A 15509-nucleotide genomic window follows, 5' to 3' on the forward strand; every position below is an offset into this window, starting at 1 on the left:
TTTAAAAGTTCACTGGTGGAATATTGAACAACTGGAATCCTTATGAGTTCTCTGGTGTAGTCAGGGATTCAGCTGTTCTGCCCATTTCTTCCTCTAATCCAGTGTTTCTCAAACTTGGCGACTTTAAGTCCTGTGGACTTCAACTCCCAGAATCCCCCAGCCAGCATAGCTGGCTGGGGAATTCTGGGAGTTGAAGTCCACAGGACTTAAAGTCACCAAGTTTGAGAAACACTGCTCTAATCCAATTGATAGAGAAAGTAGTAAAAATCATGGTGTTTCTTTTTCCCTACTGCTCTACTACTGTACGATGTTAAATGAGTGGGAATCAATGGACCCATTGAAAAGATTAATCAATAGAAACCACTCTCCCCAAAAAGCCAGCCACAGAAAGGAAAATAACTGGAGTTTGCTTTTCCAGGGTGGATGGGAAGGATAAAGAAGCAGGAGAGTTCACAGTTTGGGTCCGTAGTAAACAAAGTGAAAACAAACTAGACCACAGCTATTCTATAAATAAGAAGCTGAAATCTGTAAAGGGAATTTCTTGAACCTGTTTCCCTTCTAGCCAGTTTACAGCCAGGGTCAAGCAGCTTCAAGCGGCAGTATGGAAAAACCCTAGGATAAATGATCAAGGAACAAGCAAAGAAAATAAAACAGCTTTTCAGATGATTTGGGGTTTTACAGCAAAAATCCAAATAATCACCGACAACCGTTTAGGTCTAAGATGAAATACTCTTATCTCTAAGGTGGGCAAGTTATAGGCTGCAGATGTTTGCACTTCCTGCCCTATTTTGCAGCCTCCATTAGCTTCCACATTCCCACAAGGGAACCAAGAAGGAGAAAATATTATCACACAGCTCCAATTTCAGATTCTGTACGATAATCCTTTTGCTGCTCAGTGAGTTGGGCTTTCTGGTTCATAACGTAACCATATGTGTTAGAATCAGCGGTTCCACACAGCAAGGCATCAGCCGGGGAGAGACAGGGGGAGGGAAAATTGAGGGGATGAATAAAAGCAAGAATAATGGTATGAGTGGAGCAGTAAGGCTTCTTACAGTCCTGATCGTGACAGAGAAGAAAAAGCACCATTGGTTTTGCTTCAGGAAACCAAATTTTGTTCTGCTGAAGGAAAAACTAACAAATTATCCCTTGTCCTCAGTTTAAGGAATCCAACTCTCTTTTGAGAAGACAGAATTCTTAGATGTGTTCTTAAGTACCCCAGGGGTTCCCATTTTCTGGGTTGCTAGGCACTTTTGAAATTTGAGAGCATGCTATGGATGTTCTTACAATGGTTGCTGTGGAGTGTTTTGCTAGTCCCAAAGTGCTTGTTTACTAGTAGTTAAACTGGTGAGAATATTTCCCTCCTTCTTCACCTCCTACAATACCTTGACTATTTCAGTCTGCCCATTCATTCATCCACCCAAATAAAGATGCGGTTTGAGGCTGGTGCTGGTTTTGGCAACGTGCTAGCTTCTCAATTCATTCATTAAAACATTCAAAATTCAGATCAGGCCAAGTAAGGTGTTGCCAGACACACTGGGGATCACAACATGGGTGGGTTCCTGTACCGGTTGGTACCGGTTTGCTTCGTACACGCGCCAGCTGTGCATTGCTTGCGCATGTGCAGTTGACTGTAAATTGTTCTGCGCATGCTCAGAAATGGCAGAAGAGACCGGGGATCCGCTTCAGGGGCATGGCCAGCCTGGGTCGCTGCCAGTTCTGCAAGACAGGCCAAATTACCACTACCGGTTCACCCGAACTGATGGGAAACCAGTTCTCCCGAACCAGTACGAACTGGTAGAAACCCACCTCTGGGTCCCGAGTGTGTTTCATAAAGGTGGCCAACACAACTTGTGTACCTGCAAATCCCGGTTGTGGTTTTCACACAGCAACTGCAAAAACCGTAAGATGGGCTGCATTATTGTGATGACAGGACTCATCTCCAGTTCATCTTTGTTTTTATCTGCCACCGACTGTGCTCCTTCTACAGCCGAATAATGATCATCAGGATCGGCTTCTCTTCGGTAGGTGTTAAAAGCTTTCCTTGTAGCGGTGGAGGCCTCAACCAACTGATCTCTCACTTCCTCTGTTATTTGGGTCAAGGGTTCCCTTAATGCTATAATGCACAATGACAAATCCCATTAGTACATAATGATGTGGCTCCCTTCATCATTTCCAGAAAACTTAACATCTTTGCCATTCAGCATTTTGCTTTTTTGTAGTAAAAGTATCTAGATTAGTATAATAAAACTTAACAAGCCAGCCTGATTCATCTCGTTTCTTAGCAATACACAGAAATAGCCTCAAAAAGACAATTCATAGATTAAATAAACATAATAATAATAATAATAATAATAATAATTAATAATTTGGATTTATTAGCCGCTCCCTTTCCAAGTAGGACTCGGGGCGGCGTACAATGGAGCATAAAACATAAAAGATATATAACAGCACATAAACGTACATAAATACAAAACACAACATACACGCATAAATAAACATAAATACAGTCATTAAAAGTTTTAGTACATGATGCTTAGTTATTGTAAAACAGACTTGCTGGCAGGGGTCTAGAAACTGCCACCGAAACGCCTAGTACTAATTTTGCCTCTGTGTTCACTGAAAATATAGTAAAATTCCTTTGGATCAACAGAAATTCCCCCTCCTTTTAGACTTCAGCATATTGGATTGGATCCAGATTCCATCATGATTAAAGCAGACTGCTCAGATTTAATGAAACTCCAGACAGTCACTGATTCAAATGAGCATATTTTACATATGACAAAGCAACAGACATTATGGATTGTAGTTAGGGTGCTAGACTAGTGCCAGGGAGACCCAGGTTCTAGAGTTCCCTGGAAAATGGGAGCTAACTAAATGATCTTAGGTCAGTTACTTCCTCTCAGCCCTAATTGGCTTCAGGCTGTGGAAAAGGCAGCTGAAAAACTGCCTCTGCTTTAGAATAGAATAACATAATTGGAAGGGACCTCAGAGATCTGTTGGTCCAACCCCCTGCTTAGGCAGGAAACCATGGGTGAAATCCAGTGGGTTCTGACAGGTTCTGGAGAAACAGTAGTGGAAACTTTGAGTAGTTTGGAGAACCGGCAAATGCCACCTCTGGCTGGCCCCAGAGTAGAGTGGGAATGGAGATTTTGATGTATCATTCCCCTGGAATGGGATGGGAATGGAGATTTTGCAGTACCCACCCCTGCCACGCCCAACAAGCTATACCATGCCTCAGTGACGTGCGGTGAGGTTTATGGCTGGTGAGGCTGGGGACGTCATCAGGAAGGCAGGGAATGGGACCATGTGTGCAGGAGGCTGAGGCTGCCTCAGCCTCCCTCCTGCACATATGGTCCCATTCCCTGCCTAGGATTTCCTGGGTCCCCATCCTAACCAAAGATTAATCAAATCTGACCCCACTTAATTTTCTTGGAATCAGCCATGGCGTTCTAAGCGCTACGTTCAATATCGTATCGCAAAATAATAATTGTAAAAAAAATACATCTGCTTTTTCTCTCTGTCTCTTTCAGCAGCGCAATTCTTAACAAGGCGCTGGCCACGACTTGGTTTCCAGGGTCCTTTCGTGAGCAAGCTGGCAGGGAAACGGTAGCCGCCGGTCCGAAAAGTCAGTCGCACTTTCCGCTTTCGCGAGCAACTTCCCATAAACCAGCCGTTGCTCAGTGCGAGGAAGAGAGCCGCTCGCGCAGGCGCATTCGCCCTGGAACCATGAGCTCCGGCGTCAGAACCCGACAGAAGGCAGGGAATGGGACCACGTGTGCAGGAGGGAGGCTGAGGCTAGAGGAGCCTCCTGCACCTCCCTCCTGCACATGTGGTCCCATTCCCTGCCTTCCTGAGTCAACATGAAGGGGACCACGGCTCATGCTGAGAGCGAGCCCCGGTCCCCTTCATGTTGACTCAGGAAGGCAGGGAATGGGACCATGTGTGCAGGAGGGAGGCTGAGGCTAGAGGAGCCTCCTGCACCTCCCTCCTGCACATGTGGTCCCATTCCCCGAGGCTCCTCAGTGCCTTTTCCGTTTCCCCTTTTTTTTTTCATGATGAGAGTGGTGAGGCTCTGCCTCCCCTGACTCTCCTGACCGCACGTCCCTGCCATGCCTACCAAGTCACGCCCATAGAACCGCTAGTAAAAAAAATTGAATTTCACCACTGCGGGAAACTCTATAACATTTCAGACAAATGGTATAGTATGGTAAGGGTCTGCTATGTCAACAAAAGCAAATGCAATGCCAAGAAACAATAATAATGCAGACTCTGCAGTCAAGTGGGATAAATGCTGGAAATACTTTAAATGTGACCAACTGTGGATGCAGCTTATTCTCATGCTGTCATTTTTATTGCTTAATGAATAAAAGTCTAAACTCTGCTTGACTCTGATTCAAGTTATCAAAAGAAGAGGCAACTGTGCCTCCCTACCACCACCCCTTTCTGGATATCTTAACTATTTATGAGGAAGAATTCTCCAAAATAGCATATCCAGGAACATATTAACAAAAGTCCTGTGAAATACTCAGGAAAACCTGGGAATGCCCTGCTGGGCAATAAATATGTGAAGGGGAGAGTGTGTGTGTGTGTGTGTGTGTGTGTGTGTGTGTGTGTCCCACTTCCCCCACCTGTACGCCTGCTGGAAGCCTCATTACAAAACAGGGCAGATCCTGAAGCAAGAAAATAATAAAGGTAGCCCTTTTGATCAAAATTGAGCCCAAAATGTTAGTTGTAAAATGAGACATTTGTTAAGTGAGATTTGCCCCATTTTACGATCTTCCTTGCTGCAGTTGTTAAATGAACCTGGCTTCCCTATTGGCTTTGGTTGTCAGAAGGTCACAATTGGTGATTTTGTGACACACACATCCCCAAGACACTACAACCATAATAAATGAGTCAGTTGCCAAACATCTGGATTTTAATCATGTGACCTTGGGGATGCTGCAGTGTTCGTAAATGTAAAAAACAGTCATAAGTAACTTTTTTTCAGATGTGTTGTAACTTCAAATGGTAACCTAAAAAAATGTTGTAAGTTGAGGACTACTTATATTAATTGACTTTAGAACATTTGATTGAAATCAACCACCTTTAAAATAAGGCACCCTATTTAAAATTAGTGATTCTCTGAATAATAGCCTTCTTCACCACTCTTGAAAAGCATCTAGGGTTTTTAGCACGGATATCTGCACTGATTAAAGCATCCTGGTCTTTCATTTCTAGAAGTGTAGTTTATGCTTGTCAGCAAACGTAGGATTACTCCTTCACCCCAACTCATAGATAATTACCATGAAGGGATGAACCTTACTTCTTTTGAGTAAATATGGTGCTAATTTTATCCACTGGATCCAGAGTTAGTATATCTGTTAATTTTTACTTAGAATTTGTAGTATAAAAATATCTATCTTCTGCTCTTCAAAATTATGTCCTTACCATATATGTATTTACAAACTGTATATGGCCGTCTAATACATCAGTTCATATTGTTGACTAATAGAAACTACCTAGTACACCAATGTTAGGAATAGCTTCCTAACACAACAACTATTAAATTTAGGAACAATCTATTTTATTTCATCCTTATTGGCAATATGTACTGATCCATCATACTTGCACGTCAGAACAGTGCACCAAGTGATAGAGAAGTTTAAGATTTAATTCTGAAGGTGCACCTTAATTCATAGGAGCATGGTGGCTCTTGTAGTTAGGATGCTGGGTTGGAGATTAGCAAAATTTGCATTTGGGCTTTTTTTCTTTTGCTCCAGCTCCTAACGGGGACATGAAAAGAGTCCCCAACTGGATGCCCCCCCCCCCGAGAATGGTGATGTAACCAGCTAATCTTTTCAAACTGGAAGTGGTTGGGGAAAAAATCTAATTCATCTTTAGATTGAATTGAGAAAGTTTGCTTTTAATTACAGAATTCTAGATCCTACTGCCTGCAGAGCAAAGAATGTTAAGTGAAAAAATGAAGCAACATGTCAAGCTGGCTGGCATACTAATATTGAGAATACCTATCATCATTTCAGTAATTGCCATATCCCAAAAGGTTGAGGAAGGAAGATGATGTCATGGTGGGAGAGTACTCTTTTCCTTGCTGTGAACCAAGGGATCAATAAAATACTTAATCACATGATGAATTATTTACTTTCAGTTGGGCATACTCTACTGCAGCTCGGAAGCCTTACCTCTCTTCCTTGCTGGCACATCTCTGTCAGAATCATCATCTTTCTTTTTGTTTCCCAAATCACTGGTGTTAACTGTGACTGTGGCCTTGATTTCTTGCTGAGCAACTTTCATACGATCATAAAAAACTTTGAAGAATTTTTCTGATTTCTTATCTTCCAATAAGCGACAAAAAAAGGAGTGCTGTAGCAAAATAAAAGCCCAGGAAACTGATAGTTAAAAAATGAAAATGAAACATTTTTAATATCAAAGACATTAATTTTCAAAAAACTAAACACACTCTTTATGAGCTCCACAATCATTGACTGAACTACTGCAGTATTACTAAATAAATACTGCTAAAGATAAACAATTGTAACCTCATAGCCAATGGAGAATTATGAACCAACTATCCACAACTGCTAATTTGGAAGTAAGAGCAGAACAAGTAAAAAACAGTGACTATGCAATAGTTTCTCCTCAATGTGGTTTGCCATTTATTTAAAAAAAGTATACATAGGGTCATATATTTATAACTGCTGAAAATTGGGATATGAATAAACATAGACACACATAGAATATATGACACCACCATCTTCCAAAACTTCCTATTCCATTGCTGAATAGTTTTTTTCCTATTTCCATTCAAGTCTATTTTTATAGACATTTGAAGATGATTACAAATTTTGCTCATAAGCAGTTATTAACATGTCACTCTTCATATTTTGTATGACAATGCAATCTTGTATATATAACTTATATATACCATAGGTGTTACCGAGTTTAGTAAGGCTTACTTCTAAATAAGAGTTACAAGGTGGCTGCTTTAACATACAACCTATTTGTGGGAAGTCTTACATATATCTCAAATTTTCATTGAAGTATTTAGTAAAACAGAATCTGTGAATGAGTCAATCACATGCATCATACAATTACCTGCAACTATTGCATTATTACATGGTAATAATACCGTAATACCACATCCTAACAGAGTAACAAAATAACAAGAGTAACAGAATAATAGGAAGGAACTTTGGAGGTCTTGTAGTCCTGAATAAGCATGAAACCTTATACTAGGGATGTCAAACTCCCGGCCCTTAGGCCAGATGTGTCAAGTACTGGCCAAGCCCACACCTAGTTTAGCAAAGGGGGGGGGGAGTCTTGATACATCATATGATGCCGCCATGACATGTGAGTTTGACATTCCTGCCTTATACAAACAAGTGGCTGCCAAGTCTCTTCTTAAAAGCCTCCAGAGATGTAGCACCCACAACTTCTGAAGAGAAGCCATTCCACTGGTTAATTGTTCTTACAGTTGGGAAATTTCTCCTTAATCCCAGGTTGCTTCTCTCCTTGATTAGTTTCCATCCATTGTTTCTTGCCTTGCCTTCTGGGTGCTTTGGAAAATAGGCTGACCATCTCTTCTCTTATGTAACATGTAGAACTGCTGTAGCCCAAAGGATCCAAGACATAAAAGCAAAGGTGTGCCCTACATTGCATAAGCTGATCATAACAAATAACTTTGAAATAAAACAAAAAACACTTTAGTCTGTTGCTGCAATTAGCCTATATAAAGTGTGTGCGTATACACACACGTCTTTGGGTACATAAATCGTTAAAAAGAGAGATTCATTTGGTGTATGTGACTTTTAATGACGAGAAGTAACACTACTTTCAAATAACTATGCAAAGTACTGAGCAGAGACCATATGGTTGAAAGCACCGGACAACCAAGGATACGATTACACAAATCACAAAAGGAATAAGAAGGTCACCTTATGCAGAGAATGACAAAAGTTAGCATTCTTCTGTGGATAATGTTGCAATCAGTTCTACTATGACACAAATCACATGTACTGAACTGCTCTTCTCTACTTCCTGCATCTTGAAATGGTCTACTCTAAGCGAGATCATGTAAGGAGCTCACCTGCTATCCCATTTCACTTCAGTCACATATGTGAGTACCGTAGCTCTTATCTCTCTTTCTTTTAACAGTATTACACAATCCTATTCAGGAAGCCTCCACTGGCACATCATTTGCCCAACAATTTTAGCATCCATTCCCAATGAAAAGCCAAATGCGACCCTGAATGTCCAATTATAGGAATATATAAATGACCCCACAATAAAGGTGCCAGGCTTTGATCAGCAATGGACAATCCTGAATGGGATTTGCATCTCACATGGTGTCTGCCAGGACTTTCTGTATAAATGGGGCGCAGTATCCTCCTATCAGTGTGATGGTGGGGTCCCACATCAAACTCTAGATCATATGGTGACTGGCTGTAATCCAGTCTGGATGTTTTTTTTTAAATATAAATGATGTTGAGCTTCAATAGTTAGATGGTCTACATTGATATTTGAACATTGGATCTTTTTAATATTTACAGTATATTTTATTGGGTTCTATTTAGGTGAACTGTAAATGGACTGTATGAATGTATGTATGTATGTATGTATGTATGTATGTATGTATGTATGTATATATTCCATGTATGATATGTCATACACTAAACAAATAATAATAATACATACTAGGAATTCTCCCTCCTCCTCCTCCATTTGTTCTTGTTCCCTTGGAACTATTTTCATCTATGTTTCTTCTTTGTCATGATCACAATGTCACATGCCTCTCTCACCTTCTGAAAACTTCACCATCTCTAATGTACTGGACAACATTCACAATTGGGTCATTTACTATGATGTGCTACAAGCTGTTAGGAATCGTTCACAAGTGCTGGGCATCGCAAAACCAGAATTCAGTTTAAGCACACTCATATTCCCAGAGTATATTTATTTTTGATACTCAATAGATTTCTGAATACTGTATATATCGCAGATAAGCCAAGAATTTTAGTTGCCAAAATATATTCCCCCCAATTGGGTGGCTTATCTGCATATAGTCTTATCAGCATATATACAATATGTATATGTTGTTCATATTTTCGTATAAAATAAGCCCATCCACAGATAAACCAACCTCAAACTGAATAGCAGTTTGTATGTCCCACTGATGTTCTAATTCCACAATATACCAGGGAACTGCTAGTAGAAACTTAGCATGAAACTATGAGTGATACAGCAATGCAGCTGACCTACTAAAACGAAAAGCTGAATTAATGATGCCTTAAGGATGGTTTTGTTCATATTAGATTTTTCTTATATTTGTGAATTTTCGCATTCATCTTATGTATTGGAAACCTTTACCTCAAATAGGATTATCTAGGTTTGTGCTGTAGTTGTAATTATTTATTTATAGTGCTAACTTAGACAACAGGAAACATGAAAATTTGCATAAAGAAGTTTGGCTTTCACTCAAATTTAGTAATCAGAAACTCCCTACTGTCTGCTTGTTTTAACTCGACATTGCAGGTCTGTGGCCAGAATTCTATATAGGCTGTAGACTTCTAGCCTATATAAATTCTATAGAATTTAATTATTTAAATGCCTGAGAAAAGAATTATCCTTATGGAAAGCATTCGTTTCTTTCATGGTAAAAAAAAAAAAATCCAAATGGAAGTGTAATTTTTGTCTTGATTCTAATATACTTTGTTAAACGTTTATACTTTTTAGGATGTGACTCTATGAGCTTTACAATGCCAACATAGTCAGTTTGGTCTAATGCAGTGGTCTTCAAAAGATGCTGGCTGGGGAATTCCAGAAGTTGAAGTTCACAAGTCTTAAAGTTGACAAATTTGGAGACTCCTGGTCTAGCGGTTAAGAAACCAGGCTAGAAACCAGGAGACTGAGAGTTCTAGCACTGCCTTGGGCGTAAAAGCCAGCTGGGTGACTTCAGTCTCAGCCCAATTCACCTCACATAGCTGTTGTTGTGGGGAAAATAAGAAGACAAAGGCACATGTTTTCTGCCCTGAGTTATTTATAAAGCATAATAAAGGTGAGATTAAAATAACTTTTAAAATGCCTGATCCATTTTCATATTTCAAAAGTGATTAAAGAGTCTCATGCTGCTGAAAAGTACGTCTAGTTAATTGAAAAGAGGGGCTAGGGGTGACATGCTGGCAGTCACCCCTAGCCCCAATATTTGAGAGGCTGTTACAAAGAAGAGGGAGTCAAACTATCCTCTAAAGCACCTGAGGGTGGAACAAGAAGCAATGGGTGGAAACTAATCAAAAGGAGAAGAAACTTAGAACTAGGAAGAATTTTCCTGACAATTAGAATAATTAATCAGTGGAACAACTTGCTTCCAGAAGTTGTGAATGCTCCAACACTGGAAGTTTTTAAGAAGAAATTGGACATCCATTTGTCTGAAATGGTATAAGGCTTCCTCCCTGAACAGGGGTTGGACTAGAAGACCTCCAAGGTCCCTTCCAAAGCTGTTTTATTCTTTTCTCTGTTTCTCAAAAACAGATCATGGCAAATGAATCTTATTTAAAATGCTTGAATTTATATCAGGTATAGGTTTAATTAATAATTGCTAGTAAGACAGCAATGAACTACTGTAGATTACAATATCAGCCCTTTGAAGCTCCATGTGATCAGAGCAGCATCCTTTCATCAGATGCCACTTCTAAAGGAAAATACAAGAACATACCAAGAATCCAAATAACTTACAGTAATACAGCTGAAGCAGAAAACCAGACTTGCATGAAGTAAGAATTTGGAAAATATATATTTTCACAGAAAAATATTTAAAGACTGATTTATCACATACAACACAGGATGATGGCAATATTAAGAACTGAAGAAACCCTCTCAGCTTGGTTAAGGTTTGATAGACAATTCTTCCACAGAAAATTCACCACCTCCTCCTCTTCCTCTTTTTCTTCTTTTTCTTCTTTTTCTTCTTCTTCTTCTTCTTCTTCTTCTTCTTCTTCTTCTTCTTCTTCTTCTTCTTCTTCTTCTTCTTCCTCCTCCTCCTCCTCCTCCTCCTCCTCCTCCTCCTCCTCCTCCTCCTCCTCCTCCTCTTCTTCCATATCCATCATTGGACCTTGGTGATCATGTCAGCGATCCTAATTTTATAAACAGCCACACAAAAAAGTGCTGTTGAGTTGTGTCCAAACCAATCCCTTAGATTTTGAAGCCATGATGTTCTTCTGCCTGGACCTCGCTTGCCTTTACTCTTTCCTTGGAGGATTAAGTGAAGTATGCCATATTTTTCTGAGTGTCGCATCACATGTGCAAAATATTCTAATTTTCGCTTTTTTGTGGTTTTGATGATTTCCCTTGGCTTTCCCAGGCGGCTTATCACCTCCTCATTTCTGATTTTGTCAACCCAACTTAATTTTATATCCCACCTTTATTATTTTTACAAACAACTCTAGGAAATGAACATATCTAAGACTCTTCCTTCCTCCTATTTTTCTCACAACAACAACCCTGTGAGGCAAGTTGGGATGAGAGAGTGACTGGCTCAAGGTCACCTTCATAAGGATCTATTTAGCTTCCTAACTTTTACTGAAGATAAGCTTGTAACTTTACACTTACAATCAAATATTAGACTAAGAACTGTAGACCAACAAAAATATTTTAGAAGTTCATTAGACAACCTTTCTCTTGTCCTGAAACTGTCTATTGGGCACTTTTGTTGATGAAACACCATAACTGAATTAAACTTCTTTTACTATCCAATGCATGGATATGGATTAGGGCAGGGGTGTCAAACTCAAGGCCCGGCAACTGGGGCTGACCCTGTAGCGTGCTTAGATCTGTCTAGGGATCACCCTAGAAACAGCAAGGGACCAGCCCACAGTGCTTCTGCCAGCAAATACGGAGCTCAGGAGGACTGTGTGTGGCCCTCCCAGGCTCCGTTTTCAGACGCAACGGCCTCCTGCCATCTTCTGCCAGTGAAAACGGAGCTCGAGGCCACATGCGGCCCTTCCAGACTCTGTTTTCAACCGTGACTTCTGCTGCCCTCTGCCAGAGCTTGGGGGGGGGGGGGACAAAACGTTTTCACTGGCAGAGGGTGGCAGAAGGCCATAGCAGCTGAAAACAGACCTTAGGAACCCTTTTTTGCTGTCCGAGTGCTCAGGCCACCACAGACACCCTGACACAAGTGACTTCAAACTAGCCACACCCACCCTGGTCAGGCCCACCCCTGAGGTCAAACGCAACCCTGATGCGGCCCTCAATGAAATTGAGTTTGACACCCCTGGATTAGGGCAAGGCAACTTTTACAGCTAGCAAGACATCTGGTAAGGAATTTCTCTTTTGTTCCTTAAGAGTTATGACAAGGAACTACATTCTGATTTTAAAATAACCAGAAGCACCAGTGGATTATCCATAATTAGATACTGTAATTTTAACATACAGTCCAATATTCGTGATGCTGTGACAAATCAATCCTCAGAACGGAGGCCAGAGTGACTAGTTTTCTTCCACCGGGAGCAATCAACACTGACAAATGGGCCATGGCTACCACTTGATTTCTGAAAAAGTCTTGCATGAGATGAGTCTCTGTGGCCCAAATGCTAATTTGCCACCTGCTTTATATTATGGACAACATTCAGGGCAGGCATAGGAAGCAACAGAAAGGGAAGAAATTTAAAGTGAGCAAAGGGTGGGTTAATGTGCAAAAATTACAGGTAATATCACAAGTTCTGCTTCCCCCCCCCCCTTTGCACTGATTAAAAACATAGCAGAACAAGCAGATGGTTCTGGGTCTGTGGGAGTCGTGGGACTACAATTTCAATATATTTTTAAAAAACACCACTTTTTTCACACATTTAACACAGCTGCAGCAAACACCCACCCACAGAAGTATAGTGAGCTTTTAAACCACACATTATCGGTACAGGAGAGAGAGAGAGACACATCCTACTTCCTTCCTGAATGAAGGATTCATATGTGGGTGTGAGAACAAGGACATTTTACTGGCTTCTGGAAGTCAGCAACCCTTTAAAATATTTTTTTTTTGGGAAGAGACAGCAGAGAAAAGGGAACTGGAGAAAACCATGGCAACCAGTCAGTCCACCTACCCACACCACCCACTAGCTTCATTTGCTGACGCATAAAAAAAAAAGCCGACCAAAAGATCTCAAGCTGTCTCTACCAGCTTGAGAAGGTGAGCAAACCCTCAGAGCTCATTAAATTCCTCCCTTCGCTTGTCTTGTATGCCTGCAGCTACTAGCCAGTTGAATATAAATAGAAGTTATATAACATCGTTGTTGATTCCTGTGTTAAAAAAAAAAAGTAGCATGACCTTGTTTTAAAAAGCCTGCCTCTTCCTGCTTATCAAGGACTAATCCTTATAGGGATTAACCTGAATCCACCTGTAGCTGATTCACATGCTGAAAGAAAGTTACATTAAAAAGAAGAAAGCTCTGTGCTGTTCTGTCCTGATTTTCTGAGATGCTCTAAAATATGTACATTAATTACCTGGGCAACTCTCATCATAGGAAGCCATTTTAATTAGCTTGGATAATTGTATTTCATTTATACCTACGGAGCAGAAGACTGGACTATAATTTCCATTTATAGCAAAAATTAAAAACAATTAAAGCTAACAGGTTTGCTATCCACTTTCTTTCTCTCCTTTTTACACCCTTGGTATTTTGTTCAGCCATTTCTCCTCCACAGTGACATATGTTGACTATCCATTAACAGGGAAGGTAGCTAGTTAAATTTAGCACTTGAAAGTTAGCAAGTACTAAAAAGTTAGCAAGTACTAGAAAATTAGCAAGTTTTTGCTTATTCTGAGCCACTGTGGCGCAGTGGTTAGAGTGCAGTACTGCAGGCTACATCTGCGGACTGCCGACTACCTTCAATTTGGCAGTTCAAATCTCACCAGGCTCAAGGTTGACTCAGCCTTCCATCCTTCCAAGGTGGGTAAAATGAGGACCCAGATTGTTGGGAGCAACATGCTGGTTATGTAAACCGCTTAGAGAGGGCTGTAAAGCACTATAAAGCGGTATATAGGTCCAAGTGTTATTGCTATTCTGTCTAAGGAATCATACCCACTCCCTCAACTGAGTCTGCATGCTGCTCATTATCCAAATGCTATTGCTTACCCACCTCTTCTAGCTACGGTATTACAGGAATGTATGAAGCTTCAGAACAGGCAACCAGCACACTGTGAAACTTGGAATAATTGTGCTTTTATCAGGTTGAAAAACAGTTTGTAAGACTCTTCTACTTAGGTATGAGCCAAAGGCTGGGGGAGAATTAACAATTTGGTTGGTCTTCTATATAGAGAGATGAGGGGAAGAAAGAAAATAGATTTGTCTTTAATGTTTTGTAACAGAAAAGAATTGAAGGTTGCTTAAATAACACTCCTGCCTATCAAACTTCTTTCTCTTACATTTTCTTATCTCAAGTTCTAGTTAAGCCTTATCTTGCTGCTGTAACTCCACTATTCCATTATTTGTTTTTACAGATTAATAGAGTTGGAAGGGACCTTATAGATCATCTAGTCCTACCCCCTCAGCCAAGCAGGAGACCCTACACCAGTGATGGCGAACCTTTTTTGGCTCGCGTGCCACAAGTGGGGGGAGTGCAGGGGGGTCGAGTGCAGGCGTGCCGCACCCATAATGCAACATGCGACCCCCCAGTGCGCATGCGCGCAAAACGCGCACCCCCCCATTTTTACATGTTTTTTTTTGCCCTCCCCATGCTCCAGGGGCTTTATAGGAGCCTGGGGAGGGCGAAAAGAGCCTCCCCCGACCCCCCGGAGGCCCTCCAGAGGCTTCAGGGACTGTCCAGAGACTTCCCTGAAGCCTTCAGAGTGCTTAAAACCACCCTCCGAGCAAACCGGAAGTGACTTCCGGGTTGCTCGGAGCGTCGTTTTAAGTGCTCCGAAGGCATCAGGGAAGCCTCGGACGGTCCCTGAAGCCTTCGGAGCGCTTAAAACCACCCTCCGACCAAACCGGAAGTGACTTCCGGGTTGCTCGGAGGGTCGTTTTAAGCGCTCCGAAGGCATCAGGGAAGCCTCGGACGGTCCCTGAAGCCTTCGGAGCGCTTAAAACCACCCTCCGACCAAACCGGAAGTGACTTCCGGGTTGCTCGGAGGGTGGTTTTAAGCGCTCCGAAGGCATCAGGGAAGCCTCGGACGGTCCCTGAAGCCTTCGGAGCGCTTAAAACGACCCTCCGAGCAACCCGGAAGTCACTTCCGGTTTGCTCGGAGGGTGGTTTTAAGCGTTCCGAAGGCTTCAGGGACGGTCCCTGAAGCCTCCGGGGGGCGGGGGAGGCTCTTTTCGCCCTCCCCAGGCTCCTAATAAAGCCTCTGGAGCCTGGGGAAGGCGAAAAATAGCTTTTAAAAAGGTGAAGTCAGCTGGCCAGCGCGCGCATGTGCGCTGGCTAGTTGACAGGGCAGCGCCTTGCGTGCCCTGACAAATGGCTCCGCGTGCCACTTGTGGCACGTGTGCCATAGGTTCGCCATCACAGCCCTACACCAT

At 41.7% G+C, this 15509-nt stretch overlaps 1 protein-coding gene across 1 annotated transcript in view; it reads right to left on the bottom strand.

Moving 5' to 3' along the window:
- Positions 1 to 15509, bottom strand: part of ITPR1 (inositol 1,4,5-trisphosphate receptor type 1) — a 273195-nt gene that overhangs the window by 52066 nt on the left and 205620 nt on the right. Inside the window, exons 41-42 of the mRNA XM_081969590.1 lie at positions 6183 to 6363; positions 1857 to 2113 (exon numbers count right to left, since the gene is read on the bottom strand). Of these exons, the coding sequence (XP_081825716.1) occupies positions 1857 to 2113; positions 6183 to 6363 (438 nt within the window). The remainder of the gene's footprint in view (positions 1 to 1856; positions 2114 to 6182; positions 6364 to 15509) is intronic.

Source organism: Natrix helvetica, assembly GCF_964273705.1.
Source record: "Natrix helvetica genome assembly, chromosome: 1".
Lineage (NCBI taxonomy): Eukaryota > Metazoa > Chordata > Lepidosauria > Squamata > Natricidae > Natrix > Natrix helvetica.